Raw genomic sequence first — 18,132 nt, 5'->3', positions numbered from 1 at the left:
GTTTTAGATGTGTTTTGAAAGTCAAAGTAAATCTTTACGTGTCAAATTTTTCACTTTTATGGTAATTAGAAGGATGTAAATACTATAAAAATATGTAAGATTCAAGTTAAATAGAAAATATATTTTAATACTTGATTTTCATTGTTTTCAACACAGTTTTGTAGGTAAAGCAGTTTGCTAACTCTTCAGATGAAGACTTAATTTCACCCTCATGGCAGATAATAAAAAGGCATAATGAGAAAGAATAAGAAAATAACACTTGAAAGCAATCATCATTATTGTGGTGTGTCAGATGCAACTAGAACTCAGAAAAGCCCAGATGAAAGACTAGCCCTAAAAGTCCTAAGACCTGGATTCTGGTTTTAGCACTTCCACCAGTGACTGGGTTGGTAGCCTTGGGCACATCCCTTATTCTTTTGGTGCCTCCGAGTCCTAATTATGAAAATGGGAGCAATAATTCCTGCTCATCTATCCCACAGGGTTGAGAATAATAATAATACATTAAATGCAGTAAACTTCTTATTAACTCTAAAGAACAGAATAGCTGTAAATAGTGTGTCATTTTGTGAGTGTGAAATCTCTCATTATCTGTGTTCAAAATGAACCCAAGGATAAAAGACCATTAAGAAGATTAATGTTTCCTTTAGTCTTTGGTGAAGCAGACAGTTGATGTAATGAGATCTGAGGACCCCTAAGTAGGTAGCCCTGCATAGAGCACTGAGGGCTTCCACATCGTTACTTAACTGCTCTATCCCTACTTTTCTTTCTCATTGATAAACTTGTTTAATAGTATCTTCTTTGGATAGTAGTTGTGAGTATTAAATTCAATAATCCATGAATTTATGGTATTGAAAATGTTGGTAACTATTCAAAGGAAAATAAGAATAAGGCTTTCTTCTTGGAAGCCTAGGGTTATATCTTAAAGATGGAATCAACCTGATAAGAGATCAATAGTGAACAATGAAGTGCTGAACTCTGTGGTAAAGCTATGATAGGAACTTAGAACAAAACATAGTTGACTGTGGCTGTAGAGGAAAGCTTCATGTAATTCTAACGTTTCAGTTTCTATTTCCATATCAACCTTTAAAGTTAATTCTTCAGCCTTAGAAATATAAACATGGGATATTTTTAGTGAGAACCTAATGTAGGGCTTCCCACGTAGCTCAGTCAGTAAAGCATCTGCCTGCAATGTGGGAGACCTGGGTTCAATTCCTGCATCAGGAAGTTCCCCTGGAGAAGGAAATGGCAACCTACTCCAGTATTCTTGCCTGGAGAATCCCATGGACAGAGGAGCCTGGTAGGCTACAGTTCCTGGGATTGCCAAAGTTGGACATGACTTAGTGCTATCTTTATCTTTATCTTAAGGTAGGTTAATTACCAAGCCAAGATTTTCAAAGGACCTCAGAAGTAAAACTGATATCACAGTCATTCCAGGGAGTTCTTTGGAGAACCAAGGAACTGTGATTGGTACAGTTCACTTGGATTAGAGGAGAACTGGTAGAATCTGAGCAATTGGGAAGATCACTGAATTTTTAAAGCTGTATTTTGTCTTTGTAATCTCTAAACAAAAAATTGAAAGTCATCCCAGCCATATCACACTCATTAAGGAAAAGATTCTGGAGTAGGAAATGGCAACCTACTCCAGTATTCTTGCCCAGAAAATTCCATGGAGAGAGGAGCCTGGCAGACTGCAGTCCATGGGGTCACAAAGAGTCGGACACGACTGAACACAAGGAAAAGATAGCATGCTTTTTCTATGGCAAAATTTTTCCTAATTAAACTGCTGAATTATTTTAGGTAAATAAATACATAGACAGGGCAGAAGCATCAGCAGTGATATATTAGGGATTCTTGAATGTCTTTTGTAAGGTTGTATGATAAAGCTTCAGTCTCATCAATCACAAAAGCCTAAAATATATGTGAGTTTAGTGTGCCAGTGTAAATGATTAATGCGCACTGAATTTTATTTTTACATTCCAAAACAAATCCTTTTATTCTCTGAAAGTCTTTATTGAAATATTTGATTACCAACATGACTCCCAGTAAAAACCATTGGGTTGATTCAGTTACTGTATGATCTCCATCATGCTTTTTCCCTTTACCAAAAAAGCAAATAATTAATTTCACTCCTTCCAGACATTGCCTTGTTTGGTTCGAATGTGCAGTAAGGAGAGGTTACTAGAGGAGAGAGTTGAAGGAGCTGAGACACTCGCCTATCTGATTGAACCAGATGTTGAGCTGCAGAGAATTGCTAGCATTACTGATCACCTCATTGCCATGCTTGCTGATTACTTCAAGTATCCCAGCTCTGTGAGTGCCATCACTGATATTAAAAGGGTATGTTCTCTTTTCCTTTTCAGCAGCTCGAGAGAGGGATTTTTAAAAAGATTTTCTTACTGTTCACTACTTTGAACCACTTGATAAATTACAGTTCAAAGCCCTTATAAATAAAGAAATCTTTTACTTTTGGTAAGAAAGATGATGTTGCTTTATGAGTTTTTGAATTCAGTCTGTTAAGTTTTTTAGTAAGGAGGTAATCAAGAAATTTCATCCCTGATTCCCACCTAACCCCAAAATAGTAGGGTCTCTAAGCTAGGGTTATTGACATTATATCAACATCCTCATCCTTTTCAAGGTTCCAGAATCATCTCTTGCTATATTCTCATTCTTTAGAACAAAGATAATCTTCTGTTCCAGAAGACTGAGTGGCTTTATTTTACTCTCTGCCACTGTTTTTTCCTATCTTTTCTAATTTTTGCCATCTCTTCTTTCTTTTCTGCGGTTTCATACTGTGTTTTGGGCCTGGTAGTTGACAGTAAAGCACCACCTAACCTCTAGTTTGACAGCATCAAGGACCAAATTGTGCTAACTTTTTCTCAAACTATCAGTGCCTTAGAATGGTAGATATTCTTTTTGGCTTTGTTTTTCTCAACCTGTTTGTCATATGCACTTCTCTAAGCATGAGAGATAAACATTCTGTTAGAGAAAGTTTATTTAAGGAGGTCATAGTAGAGAGAGCATTGCCTCTTAAATGGTAACCAGTACTGTTTCACATATGTGACTGTGTTTTTAATGCCACTGGTCCCAATGGTAAATTTTTAAAACTATTCTTTTGACCTCTCCCCTGCCCTTGGGTTTCAAAAAACTTCATCTGGTAGGCAACTGTTCTTTTGGCATTTAACACTAAAAATAAAACAAACTATTAAGGGTATACCTTTCTCTGTCTCAGAAAGAGCCTAGAATAACTTTCATTGATATTTGTATTAATGTACTCTGCCCTTTATACATTAAAGTTTTGTGCCTACCCTTCCTTCAGTATAGCTCAGTTGATAAAGAATTCACCTGGAATGCAGGTGACCCCAGTTCAATTCCTGGGTCAGGAAGATCCTCTGGAAAAGGGATAGGCTACCCACTCCAGTATTCTTGGGCTTCCCTCGTGGCTCAGCTGGTAAAGAATCCACCTGCAATATGGCAGACCTGGGTTTTATCCCTAGGTTGGGATGATCCCCTGGAGAAGGGAAAGGCTACCCACTCGAGTATTCTGGCCTAGAGAATTCTATGGACTGTATAATCCATGGGGTCGCAAAGAATCGGACACGACTAAGCCGCTTTCACTTTCATTTCCCTCAATAGTATTGTTTTTCTGGCAGAAGTGGTAGATTATATTGAGCCATCTTGCCTTGTCTGTTTTCCCTCTGACCACTTGCTCAAACTGACACAGTACTTCTCAGTACAAACATATATGAGCAAGTCCTAACTATAGCCCCATGAACCCCTTTAGTTGACCATCCCAGCAAGGCAAATAGAACACTTTGATGGATACGAGAGTGAACAAACAGTTATAAGAACTTCTAGCCTACATATGTGCAAAACTAACTGGTATATAGATTATCCCTTCTCGTAGGGTTTTTCCATCACAATAAAACTGGAATAATAATGGCTTTTAAAAATTTCCTAAACCTAAGTATTAGTTTGTTTTGTCATCTTTATTTTTGATACAATGGTTTCTGACATAGAAGTGTGGATACTAGACCGAAAAGGGACTTTTTGCATATTAATAAATGTGTGATTTTCACGATACTTTATTTAAGTCCAAGTCAGTATTCTAGTGAGTTATGACTGGAAAGTAGTTAAGACATAAGAACACATATTTTAGAACTTACACATCAAAATGAATATTGTATATTGGGAGATTCCTCCCATAAACCATCTGTGCCTGCTTTGATCAAGATATTTTTGGAGCTACGTTAAGAATTGCCTTTAGAACCACCCCATCTGAGTTTCAGTTTTTTTTTACTGTGGAGTTTTTGTTGTAGTTGCTACTCTAAATGACATTACCCAGCTGGGTTTCTCCAACTTCACACACAATGACAATTAAAACTCTCTTAGTTGATGAAAATATGTTATTGTCAAGATTTGCTTGCTTGTATGCCATTCAGTTCTTTAGGAATTTTCAAAAGAGGGTCTCAGAATATTATGAACAACACCTACATCTTTGCATAAGGCTGAAGTTTTCCAAGGCAACTTATTTGGGAAAAGTTGCCGTCATTTGGATGAATAAGTTATATCTCTTAGTTGTGAAATTATTTATTGATATGCCTTATAAATTTACTGGTTCGTATTTAGTCACTGAAAGTGTCCTAAGAACATACTTCTTTTTTATCTTTTTGGTAGTTTGGTGATAAATCAGGTATTTGGAAGAACTGATAACTGAGAAAGCCAGTTATGCATGTGAAAGACAGCATTAATTATTTCTTACCAGTAATTTTAATAAATGTATCCCAAAAAAGTCTCCTGAAAACAACTCTCAGATAGCTGTAATAGACAGATAGTAATGATTACCATTTTCTGTTGTTTATTAAGTATTTTTACAAAGATTTTCCTGCTTCTAAAAAGCTTTTTAAATGCTGACATTTGGCTAGCACTATTAATGTTTGGGAAAACCTTCTCAAAGATTGCAGCAGCACTCAAGTTATCAGCTGTATTCTAGGTCTGGAAAGGCCTAAGTATGCCATGTTGGTGAGAGCATTTCAAAGAGCTGGTGGGGAATTCTCTGGTTGTCCAGTGGTTAGAACTCCACGCTTCCGTTGCTGGGGGCACAGAGTCAATCTCTGGTTGGGGAACTAAGATTCCACATGCCATGGCCAAAAAAAAACCAACTGGTGCAAGCAAGCATCGGTGCCACTAAAGAAACTCTGAATTTTTAGGGCTCAAAGATCACAAAGGTTTTTCATATACTAGTGTTATCACATTTTAGACAGAAGCAAACTGCAAGAATTCCAGGTCTTCCTGACACAGACCCAGCAAGGTCTTAGTCATATGTGAGCCAAACGCCAAAATAACCAGCACTAATATGTTAGTAGCTGTTAAGCATTTTTTTTTCTTCAACTCTATTAGTTTATTGAAAATTTAATTTGTGGACTGGGTTGGAACACATCTTTTTTTCCTCCTGTAGCTTGATCATGACTTAAAGCATGCTCATGAACTTCGCCAGGCTGCATTCAAGCTCTATGCCTCTCTTGGAGCAAACGATGAAGACATCCGGAAGAAGGTGAGTCTGGGAGAGGGGCGTCCCCCAGTCCTGACAGCCAGCAGGCAGGGAGTGACGTCAACCTGAAAGTCGTGGTGAAGAGCACTAACAGTGACTGTTTGAATATAATAAAACAGAGTGACTAAAGGCATAATTGAAGAATGAATGGGACCCGGATTTGGGGGGTTGTTTGTTTTTTTAGAACATAGAGTGGCATGGCCGTGCTGGAATGACAAATAACCGGCGTGCTTTTTTGTGTCATTAATATGGATTATTATGTTGCACATTTTTGCATGTGTTCTGATAAAAACCAATTCTAGCACTGTGAAGCTTCAGATACCTTGAAAGACCTAACACTAGAATTGTAAATGTTATTTATGGAAATCCTTTCCAATGCCATTGAGAAATTCATATCTCTATTGTATATTGTTCTTTGATATGTGGCTTAGTTATGTTTTGATTTTTTTTGCTACTGTGCAAGTTTGATGTGAATAAAATCTTTGTGGAATAATGATTTTATGTTTAGTGAGTGGTCATCTGAATTTTCCAGCTCCCAAAAAATGTATCACTGGTATAGCACCTTATGTTATTGCAGTCTAGTCCAACACTGAGCTCATGTTCTTCATGAGAATAGTTCTAAGCAGGGAGTAAAGTATTGTAAGCTCTGATCTGGCTCCCTCTGCAGACCAAAATGCTGGAGCTTACTACACACAAAAATGTATAATCTAATAAATTATACACAAGACTTTAGGAACATCAGTAAATTAATTCATATGTTCTGTCTTGATGAACCATAGCAGAAAGCAAAATGCGGCAGTTTACTAAATCTTCCCATCCTGTGTATTGGTATTTTAAGGAGCCCTGAGAGAGAAATCACAAGTGTTGGGACTTTAACATGATTTAGAGAGGTAATTTGGGCTTGTAGAGAGAGAAGTATGTAATTAACTATAGGTTTATTAAAATAAATTGGACCACTGTTGGAGATAATTGAAATTAATAGCAGTAAGATTAGATATGTAAGTAGCTTTGATTTAAAATCTGTGCAGAAAACACAACTAAGCTGAATGTTTTCCATGTACCTCAATTTAGTTCAGTTAACAAGATGTTTTTGACTTGATATGTTTTAGTAAATATCTATGAAAATCCTTTTCAACACCTCTAAGCTTTAATTTGTAAACTGTTACTTCAAGGCAGACATACTAGTGGTATGATATTCCCTCTGTCTAAGCATGATTTATGGATATTGATGTTCATATGTTTCATTCAGTTTAGGAACATGGTATGTTGCCAAGAGGAGAGGCTTCTATGGCAATTCATATAGATAAAACATTTTAAAAATTGACGTGGACTATGTAACTTAAATACATAATGATTTGTTTGGGGATGGTTTAGTAGGGCCCAATGGAAAGAGAAGTATTTTACCCATTCTTTTAGCTCAAGAAGGCCATGCCATGGACTGGAAGGGAGATAGATAGATGGACCATAATGAGGGGAAATAGGATGTCCATTTGTACTTCTTTGTACTTTTTTGTTAATAAACTATTGTTTTGGAATTAATGACTTTAATTTGTGATATCGTGTTCTAGAAATACAACATAACAGTCTGGTGATTAGTAGTCTAAACTTGTATTTATAATGTGTATAATTTCCTGGTAAGGCTAAATCCTGATAATTGCTGTAGAAAGATGACAAATAAAGAATAAGTTATAATTATTATAGTTTTTTTTGTGTGTGCTGAAGAAAAGATACTGTGGTATGCTGATGTGATGGGGATTCTATAGAGTTTTTAGGAAGATATTTAACTTCTGGGGAATTAAGTGAATAATTCACAGTTCATAGCAACTACTGAAGAGAGAAATTGTAAACTGAAAAATATAAAATAATTTTGTGATAAAATCTGCATGAAAACAGTTCCTAGTGGAGAATTCTTATTTTCAGTGTATAAAAAATGATAAATGATAACTCTTCCTTTGAATGCATTTATTTCTATTCTATTTTTTGTTGAAATAATTATTTGGATAGATTTTTATTTACTTTCTCTATGAAATATTTATTTACTTTTTGCACTTATGCCTTAATGAACTTTGATTGTATTTCATTTTTTGGTGTAGATTCTTGAAGTACAATGTTTATTATTGTTTTATTTTTGATGCAATTTTCATACATGCCAAGATGGAATTTTAGTTTACTGAGTTAATGAGTGGGTAATCTCTGAAAGAGATTTCAAGGACTGTAGACCTATTTCCACCCCCTCCTTTTCCCTCACGCCAAATAAAAGCAACAAAAAGGCTTTATGTTTGCTCCAGGATACAAATAAGAGGTGTTCAATTGGTCTGCCCTTTAAATTGAAGATAGGAATGCGATTCAATAAATATAGGAAGTAACATATATCCCATTGCCTTTTATGACCAGTTAAGGAAATGAGGCAGAATGAAGAAGAGAAAACTAGACCAGAGAACTAGAGACAGTGAGAGGTATACACAGAAGTAAAGGAGACAGATACAGGCCTCCTCTCTTCATGGAATTATGGCTCTCTCTATCTTACTGCTTCCAAAGACCTCTTAAGGCCTGCTGTGATTTCATTTCTTGATACCTTCTCTCTGGGCCACACAGAATTAAGCTGAAGACTGAATATGACCTATAGGTCAGAGATGTACCAGTCCTGCTTTGAAGCAGTGTTGGTGTGTTCCCATTAAAAGTAACTGTGTAACAGTCCCAGAACCTCATAAGCACTCAATGAATATTGTTGAATGAATATATATAGAGAGAAATATAGAAATGAAAATGCAGAAATCATATGCAGAGTGACATTTCCTTTAATACCTTTGGATCTTTTGGTATCCTGTGCAGAACAAAGTCGGTATCCTTATTCCTAGCTTGGCATCCTTTATCACTCTGTGGCATACCTACAAATTTCCTGATTTCCTGTGGTGTCCTGTCAGTGAAAGAGGGTGGAAAGTGTCCTGCGGTGAAAGTCGAAACCATTACCATTAGCTGTGACATGAAGAGGGAGAAGAAGCCCAAGAAAAGATGAAGGACCGCTCAGCTTGACAGCAGATGTGGACTGGCCATATTAAACTTAGATAATTCACGATTTTGCTTAGAGAAAGCAAGGGCAGAGTAGGAATTGAGAGCTCGATGAAAGAAGGGTCCAGAGCACAATAGCAGTGCCTGCACTGACAACTATGCCAGGTAAAAATTAAGTAAAATGCCAGGTAATCTTTGCCATGGGGAAAGTCTAGTTTCTAATGATAACCTTTACCACATGCTGCTGCTGCTAAGTCGCTTCAGTCATGTCTGACTCTGTGGGACCCCAGAGACGACAGCCCACCAGGCTCCCCCGTCCCTGGGATTCTCCAGGCAAGAACACTGGAGTGGGTTGTCATTTCCTTCTCCAATGCATGAAAGTGAAAAGTGAAAGTGAAGTCGCTCAGTCATGTCCGACTCCCAGCGACCCCATGGACTGCAGCCTACCAGGCTCCTCCGTCCATGGGATTTTCCGGGCAAGAGTACTGGAGTGGGGTGCCATTGCCTTCTCCTTTACCACATAGTAATGCTGACTAAGAAGTGTAAGTTCGGTTAATGGGATGGTAACAAACAAGTTAGAAAACTAACAAATTATTTCAAGTACTGGTATCCCAATCAAAACCCCAGTCAGTTGGTTAAGTCATGCAGAAGCAGCAGTGGCAAACAGTCCTGTAATTGTGAAGTCCATTGTTTTATAACAAAGAACTGCTTTTTTGAAGACCATCTCTTGATTGGTATCTATTGATCATCAATTAGGTTGGAAATTTAAAAGGATTGTCTCTCTTACTTTCTTCAAGGAGGTTATAGAATTTATCAGAAATAGCTAGGAAGTGTAAATTGAGGAAAATTAGGAGTATATTAAATATGAATAAATTAAAATTTAAGGAAATTAATAAACTTAACTAGATGTTATTTTTATTTTTGATAAAACACGTTACAAATGTTAATGTAGTACTTATTGTAGCCTTTGCTCCTTTGAGATATCAGACTAATGGAGCCTTTCAGAAAGCTTTCCTCTTGGATTTTGAGTACTTTTATTTTAGCTGGAGATCTCCTTTATGGAACTAGACTGTAAGCCCCACGAGGGCAGGGATTTTTTAAAATATTTTGTTCCTGACTGTAGTCCCAGCATCTACAATACTATTGAGTGCATAGTTGACACTTAACTAGTATTTGAAGAATAAATGGATGAATGGGAAAAAAAAAAAAACCAAGCAGATAATTGAACCATATTGCAAAATTGGATTGTTAAGCACTGTTAATTGTATTATAAATGGACCTCTCTGCATTAAGAACTTTCATAACTTTTCTAGCAATTCTACGGGTATGTGAAGAGAGGAGATTTAAAATAGAGAAAACCTACATCTGATCATACAGGCAAGGGGTTTCACTATACTTAGCATAGAGGGGGTATAGGAATTTTCTATTTTCAAGAGGCAAACAATTCCAAGGGCATGTCTTGTACTTACTTTGATACAGATCAAAGAGAACATGTTTTATGATATGGTACTTGTTTAATTTTGAAATAATTTTTTACCATTTCTTAGTTTTTTCCTTTCTAAATGTGTGATTTTTAAAGATATATAGCACTCACAAATGTGAATCTGCACAGTTTTTTCCCTTAGGGATAAAAGTATGATTTGATTTATAGAAATTAGCCCAACTCTTAGAAATCAGCCTATTCTGTAAAGTGATAAACTGGATAAAATAATTCCCAATTAATGAATGTCAGATTTTTATGAAAATCATAATTAATGAAGGTCAGTAATTTAATTCTACATAGATTGATTGAACTGCCTACATTGTATAAATAATGTTAGATGGGTGGAGAGAGGGGGGAAAACAGAAGGTGTGATAAAGAGAAGTAAAGACACAGCCCTAATATTCAGAATTTATAATAAAACCTTAGTAAGTCAGAGAAAAGTAAGGAAATGCCAGTAAGAATTTGCAAGGGGCTCAAAGAATTATTTGGAACCAATTAAAGTGGATATGGTGATATCAGTGAACCTATCCTTGAATCAATTTGGAAATGAATAATTTAATATTTTGATGTTTTCTAAATGCCTGTTCTATCTTCAAGAATCAAAAACACGAAATCTTAAGTTTCTGTTCTTTGTAAGGGGAAAAAGACTAGTCACAGTGGTTTTTACATAACACATGTGAAGAAGGTAGCCAAGGGTGAGATATATTTTCTTTTTAAATAGCAATTTTTTTTCTTAGACAGTTTTTTTGAGAAGTATAGGCAGAGAAAAATGAGGAAAGCAAAAAGAAGATTGAGACTTTGTCTTATACCCTCTTTTTCCTAGCAGAGGAAGTTTTATCTGCAGGGACATTTTAGTTTGAGATACAATGTATTTGAAATATCTAGCATGGTGCATGTAGGTGCTCAATAAATGGAAGCATTTGTTAGAATACCTTCCATGAATAATTTTATTGGAAGATTAAAGATAAATATATTTTTAAGTGTATTAGGGAAAAAAATTGAATGATATTGGGGCATAAATAAAAAGGTTTATAGTGAAGACTGCTTTTGTGCTATAAATTTCCAAGACTATTAGTTATTTGTTTTAGTAAAAAGAATACTTATAATTCAGAAGCATAGGTCTTTCCTTAGTTTATCTTTTATTAATAAGTTGTCTTCCTACTCTTATATTTTAAAATATATTTAAAATACTCATTTTCAAAACCTTTTTGTTGCTATTCCGTGCCCTCTGAAGCACAAAAACACTTTTGTTTTTCTTGGAGTGAAATAGAATTTACAATATAAATCAATAATTGGTTAAAATCATAGGTAGTAGATGTCTTGAGCAAAGTAAAGAGACCAAATTCTATCTAACTTTATCTAAGTATTAATTATTACTGTCTATGATTACCATAGATGTCATTTCTCCAAAGAATCATCATTCTTCAGAAACCATATCCCAAATGCACATGTTCAAATTTTGAACAAATGTAAATCTTCTGTGTTTTTGAAGTCATATGATTTTAAAGTGTATTTGTAAATTTAGGCCAGTTTTTCTTACTATCTTTTTAATATCTCAAAAATTTAATAAGCACTTCACTTTGAACTTTTTTAATCATTTGTTGTAGCTTTATTTTATTTTATAATTGGTCTTCTGTGTAACAGTATAATTGTACCATGAGTTTATATTTTTAAATATTTTGTGAAGTTCAGTAATTCTAAATGGTTATCTAAAAGGTATACTGTCAAAATTCTGTATTTGTCTCTGCCATGAAATCAGGCAGATGCAGAGAATTCTTTCTAAGCGTTAGTCTACATGTTGAAACAAATGCCTTGAACATTTTGAAGGTTTTCGACGGTATCACAGAAATAGCACCCTTCAGGACTTGGTTCTGCTACTGAATAACAACAATTCATTCAGAATTCAGAATTACTTGATTTAATCTGTGGTTAAATTGTTAGTTATCATCTGAAAGCTAATCTACTAAAGAATTTTAAATGAACTCTGCAACACTGATTCATGATGGTAAGTATTTTTAAAGAGTTCACCATGACAGGACCAGGTTTTGCCACTTGTCCACAGTATTAAGACCCTTGGCCTTCAACATACTGAAAGAAGCAAACCTGGGAGCGATAATGCTATATACATAATAGAGGTATTTATACAATCAAGCAATGAACTTATAGTTTAGACTTTCATTAAATGGAGACATAAAATTGAGAGTTATACTGTTTTTGTGGTATTGTAGTTACATAAATCATTGAATTACAGTTCTTGTTCTTTTTTTCCATAAGAAGTACAAACTGGTTGTTTCATTAGTTGTTTATAATATAATTAAGACAGATGTCTAATAAACCAAGAAATTGGCTAAAATATGGTATATATTAAAGACCATATTACATTATGGTCTATGTAGAGCTAAAATTAGTGACTTGGTTGGATTTTCAAGAATGTTCTATCTAGAAATGAATTAATTGTTTGGGATGATAAAATATTTGTGCAGAAGTAGACCTTGAGAAGATTGAGTTTGTGATGAAGAACCAGAATCAGTGCTGCATACTTCACTATATTGATACTAGCACAGGAGTTGGCAAACTATATCCTGTGGGTACTTATCACCTGTGTAATAATTCTGTAGCCTGTGAGCTAAAAATGGTTTTTGCAGTTTTAAATGGTTGGAAGAAGAAAACCAAAAGAAGAGTAATATTTCCTGACATGAAAAGTAAATTAAATTCTAATTTGTGTCCATAAAGTTTTTCTTCCTCTGTATCTCTTTTCAGCTTTATTGAGGTATAATTGATGAAATATCTATCAAGTTTTATTGGAATATAGCCATGTTGACTTGTTTATGCATTACCTGTGGCTATTTTGCACAATCACATAGCCCAGAAAACCTTAAAGTTTACTATTTGGCCCTTTGCAGAAAAACTTTGCTCACCCTGTGCTAAAACTGCATAGCTAAATAGAAACACCCATAAACCAGTTTGATGAAAAACTGTATTTCTCATTCTCTTCTTCATACTGGACTGTAGAAAGAAATGGGGCCCTACCAAAACCAGAGGGGAGGCGGGGAGGTGGCGGGGGGTGACTTGGAGATCAGTTGTCTGACTTCCTGAAAGAGCGGCATTGTCAAGTGTTGACAGTATGACATTGCCACTGGATGCTGTCCTACGTGCTGTTTCCCTTGTTTGAATGATTTTGGCATGTGACAGATCCCAGACAAATTGGATGGTAATTACGGCTTTTGGTTATGATAGGAAACCTTAGATTCTGTATATTGATTAGCAGAGTTGTCAGAATAAGATTTTTCACCTTGTCAAAGAGAAGAATTAAGATCCATCCAGTTCCATTATTAAGTAAATATCTATTTAGCCTTTACTACATATGAAACATTGTGTTAGGTGTTGTTGGTCAGTCACCTAGTCGTGTCTGACTCTGCGACACCATAGACTGCAGCACCGTGGTATGGGGCATGTAAAAATCATGTAATTCAGATATTTACATCAAGAGATCATCTGTTTGGGAAACCAAACTTAGCAGAACTACCATTTATTGAGCACTTACTGTGTGCTGGGCACTGTGCTGATAAAGGTGCATTAGCACATTATCTCCCTTAAACCTTATACAACCTTGTAAGGTAAGCTGTTGCAGATCAGGAAACAAATGGTTTGACCAAGACCATCCAGCCAATAAGTGGTAGCCCCTAAATTGTGTTCCAGTCTCTCTCACTCCAAAGCCTGTGCTGTTAACCACTTCATTACTTTACTCATCTAAAATTAAATGCCCACTAGAGCCAAATTATGAAATGGCAAGAAATTTCACTGGGAGATATGTGATAGTCTGAAAAAAAAGTGCTCTGAATTCAGAAAACTTAATCATCTGTATTAAGTGGTTGCAAAGTATAAGATTCAGAAAATGTGTTTTTTCTCTCACATAGTTTTTGGTACAGAGTGAATAATGAGATGCATTAGTCACATCCATTTATTCATGTGGCATTTATGGTATACCTCCTCCTGTATTCCAAGAATAAAGCACTAGACTTGTATGTAGCTTGTGGGAGCCTACAACTTAAAGCAGTTAAGGAACGAGGCACTAAATTGCTGTGTAGTAATTCTAGCGCCTCATGTGTGTGTAAAACGTCTCATCTACATTGAAAGCCAGTTTTGCTGTGATCTACCTAGATATGATTAAAATAAGGCTGTAGTTGAAGTCCATTTATATATTATAAAGAAGTTTACTTAAAAGAATTCTCATCCTTTCCTTCTAAGATATTAAGAAATAAAAGATCTCCATATCCGTTTTCCTTCTACATCCACTGAAGATTTAGTTTCTAAGGCCACTATCTTGATATGACTACACTGTAAATTAATATTCTGGAAAGGAAGCATCCAGAGTTAATGATATCATCTCAGAATTTTATTTTATAGACGGCTTCCTTATGGAATAGATTTGAACTTGAGGCAGCATTTTGAAATCTTTTAGTAGTTATCTCTTATCAAGCTATAATGTTCATAACTAGAATGTAAGCTCCATAAATGCAGTACTTGATAGATAACTGTGCTTGTATTTATTGAGTAAATTGTGTATGTCTGGGCATCAGAAGTCAGCCAGCCAACCTGTAGGATATTTAAGACTGTTGCGTGCACAGCTTTGTGCTGAGGAACAGGGACTGACTGAGCAAGCCATTGTGTTGCATGGTTCTTGGGGCAGCACGTCATTCAGACCCCTGAAAAACAGTAGGAGATGGAGGGGAAGTTTCTAGTTCTGTTGTTTGAATACTCACTTATAATGGTTTTGTCTATACGCTAAAATAAAAGTGTAATTCAGCAGCTGTTTAGGTTTTGTTCTGCCATAAAGCTAGTGGTTGAACTTTTAAAATTGAACTCTTATGTGTAGAGAAGTATGTTTTTGACTGAGGAAGTGTTGATCGATTTTTAGATGTTATAAGTATTTCTCACATGCTGTATTTATATTTTTGGTTTCAAGAGAAGGACAGTTTGGGCCAAGAGAGTTCTCCTATTTTTTTCTCTACAGTGTAGAAAAGTTTAGAACTTTGGAGTGTTTCTCTTAAACACTTAACATAAATGAAGTTTCACAGCTGTTAAGAATCTGCCTGCAATTCAAGAGACCCTGGTTCAATTGCTGGGTCGGGAAGATTGCCCGGAGAAGGGATAGGCTATCCATTCCAGTATTCTTGGGCTTCACTGGTGGCTCAGACGATAAAGAATCTGCCTGCAGTATGGGAGATGTGGGTTCAGTCCCTGGGTTGGGAAGATCCCTTAGAGAAGGGAACAGCTACCCACTCCAGTATTCTTGCCTGGAGAATTCCATGGACACTGGAGCCTTGTGGGCTACAATCTATGGGGTCACAAAGAGTTGGACATGACTGAGCTACTTTCACTTTAAGAAGATAAAAAGGTCCAGAGGTAGAAATGACAAAATGCCACTTAAAGAGGCTTAAAAGCAAGAATGAAATACAGAAGGCCCACCCTAAGAACCCCTCCTCTTTGTCCTCCACTCCTAAAGCAGTGATACTGCTCCCAGGCTTGGACCTGCAGGAGAGCTTAGATGTTAATTTAGTTCAATGCCTTCAAGAGAAAGGACCAAAAGGAGGCCCTGCAGACCAACTCTTATGATGTTTGGTTTTTCAGTTTCTCTGGCTGAGAGGACGTATACTATTTCCCCCAACCCTGTCTCCCAAGACTGGGGTTAGAGAAGTTTGGTATGAATGTGGAAATGAAGAGCCATGGAAGACTGAGAGAAGGGAAGAAATGCCTTGTAAAATGTTTACTGAGACTCCAGGATATAGTTTTGATCAGTAATCTGTCTTTAGAGAAAGTGAAAGTAAAGTCGCTCAGTCGTGTCCGACTCTGCGACCCCATGGACTGTAGCCTACCAGGCTCCTCAGTCCGTGGGATTTTCCAGGCAAGAATACTGGAGTCAGTTGCCATTTCCTTCTCCAGGGGATCTTCCCGACCCAGGGATCGAACCCAGGTCTCCCACGTTGTAGGCAGACGCTTTACCGTCTGAGCTGAAACTGTGTATATTTTAGAGGAAAAAAAAGTCTCCGGTAAAAAATTACCCTTTTTTCTTTAAATATTTGCTAGAGGAAAATGTCAGAAAATCTTGTATGGAGCAGTGGCAAAAATATGACAGAATAGGCTGTAGTTGGGGAAAACCTGCAGGTCTCATCCAGAACACGTAGGGCTTGCAGCCTGAGAACAGTAGAATATTAGTCTGTTTAGTTGGTATCTGCTGAAGCTGGGTCCTGCTTCTAGAATGGAGAGCAGATTATAAGGGAATTGAATTTCACAGTCAGTACAACTCACTCTTGTGGTTTCTTCAGTGTTCTCTTAACTTTTCTTCATTGACTTGCAACCTCTCTGATCCTTGGCATTTATACTCCCAACCCAGGCTGAATGATTTGTCATTTTTCTTTCATGTAGGTGTTGTGAATTAGACCTTTTCTGTTATCTTTGTCTAGCTTATTAGCAATGCCCTTTCTTGCCTTGTGTAGTATATATTAATCTTTATTGGCCTAGGATGTCAATAGGTAATCTGTAGTTCCTACAACCCTGAAAACTTTTAAGTTCTCTTCATTCCTAATTTTCAAACTCAGGCCTCAGCCTCATAACTGAGGCTAAGCAAATACCTCATCCTTAAGCACAGTGAGCAGAAAGGCCCTCAAACTAGAAGCCAGAAAATCAGGTGGAATTGTCTTGTTGGCTCTGCCCCAAATTTGCCTTTTGCCTAGAGAACCTGAATCAGTGACTTAATCTTTCTGAACTTCAAAGACCTCATTGTCAATAAAGAAGTTTATGTCTAAGACCTCTGTAGATTTTTAAACCTTTACAGAGTTTATTTCCAAAACCTGTGTAGATTTGAACATTATTCAAGTAAAAATTAACAGCCATAAGTTCATTTAGTTCTTTCAGAGAGTTATGTCTGCTGCCATTAATGCCACGAGAATTCAGTAAGAGGGTTGGGTTTCCAGTTGAACCTGTTTAAGAGCTAGCATTGCAGCTGTCCTTGCTTGATTCGTGGAAGGCCATGTACTTTGGGGGATTTAGTTTGTTTTGCTTTGTTTTAATAAAGGAGTAATGGCATGAGGATGTACTCAGGAGTTATAAATATTAAGTGCTCGAGCATTTCCATGATATGCGTGGCAGCATATCCTTTAGTTAAAGTATTCTGTGGCAAAATCAGTATGCTCACATCCTAAAACCTAGGAAAAGTTTGATTTTCTACTTGTAGGAACAGATCCCTCCCCAGTCCGCTGCAAATGCTACTCAGTCTACCAGATCAGCTGGCTGTACTTACCTCACTCCAGTGTTTACTTCGTTATCTCTTAACCCCTCTTCATCCTCCTAGCCTTTACCTCATTTCCAAAGCCAGCCAACTCACTGTCATCTGATCTTGTGTTCACAGGGCTCATCTTTTAAAAAGATAACTTAGATGAGGGGCTGGACCTTATGTAAATGGTCCCGAGTAGGAAGGCCCAAGTGTGTGCCCTGAGACTGACACTTGTGAGACTGAAGTGTTGATATAGCAGGTTCAGGGCTCTTGTAGATCCTTTTTCCTTGCCAGACCTACTTTTTCTCCCTGACCTCCTTGTGCTACAGTCTGCTTGACTGCTTAGTCCTTGCTGCTTTAACTAGACTTTCTGGATTTGATACTTTATCATCTTAGATGGCAGTGTCTTCTGACTTAAAAGTTTGATTCCAAGTCTTCACTCTTTCTGGACAGTTCTGTTTTGTTATCCTCTGTTGGAACTCTTTCTAGGAACCTTTCACGGAAGCCCATTTGGAATTGTGTTTATCTGGCCATTGTGCACATTAGCATAAATAACTGAGCCCACCTGCTTTGAATTGTCTAAGAAGTTTGGTGACGCCACTAAGAATCTGCCTGGTTTCCATTTCCACATCTTCATCTAATTTCATCAAGTTCAAAGTCCACTCTGAAGTTTGCAGTACTTGGAAAATGTTTCATCCTGGATCGTGCTGGAAGAGTAGCTATGTCTTGTTTTGTTTTTGTTTTGTTTTTAGCTCTCTGACCCTTCAGTTCTTCAGTTTTCTGAGAAAGAGGTGGTTTATGACTTGGCCACAACTAAGT

General features: G+C 36.7%; 1 protein-coding gene across 5 annotated transcripts in view; it reads left to right on the top strand.

Annotated features, from left to right (window-relative positions):
* The window catches only part of ARMC8 (armadillo repeat containing 8), a 108,827-nt gene that overhangs the window by 57,059 nt on the left and 33,636 nt on the right, over positions 1-18,132 (top strand). For all 5 annotated transcript variants that reach the window (XM_061420710.1, XM_061420721.1, XM_061420699.1 and 2 more), the window contains 2 exons: positions 2,137-2,337; positions 5,456-5,551. In XM_061420710.1, coding sequence (XP_061276694.1) covers positions 2,137-2,337; positions 5,456-5,551 — 297 coding nt within the window. The remainder of the gene's footprint in view (positions 1-2,136; positions 2,338-5,455; positions 5,552-18,132) is intronic.

This window comes from Bos javanicus, chromosome 1 (genome assembly GCF_032452875.1).
Source record: "Bos javanicus breed banteng chromosome 1, ARS-OSU_banteng_1.0, whole genome shotgun sequence".
NCBI lineage: Eukaryota > Metazoa > Chordata > Mammalia > Artiodactyla > Bovidae > Bos > Bos javanicus.
Note: the sequence above shows the minus strand (reverse complement) of the source record. Positions and strands in the feature narration are given on the sequence as shown.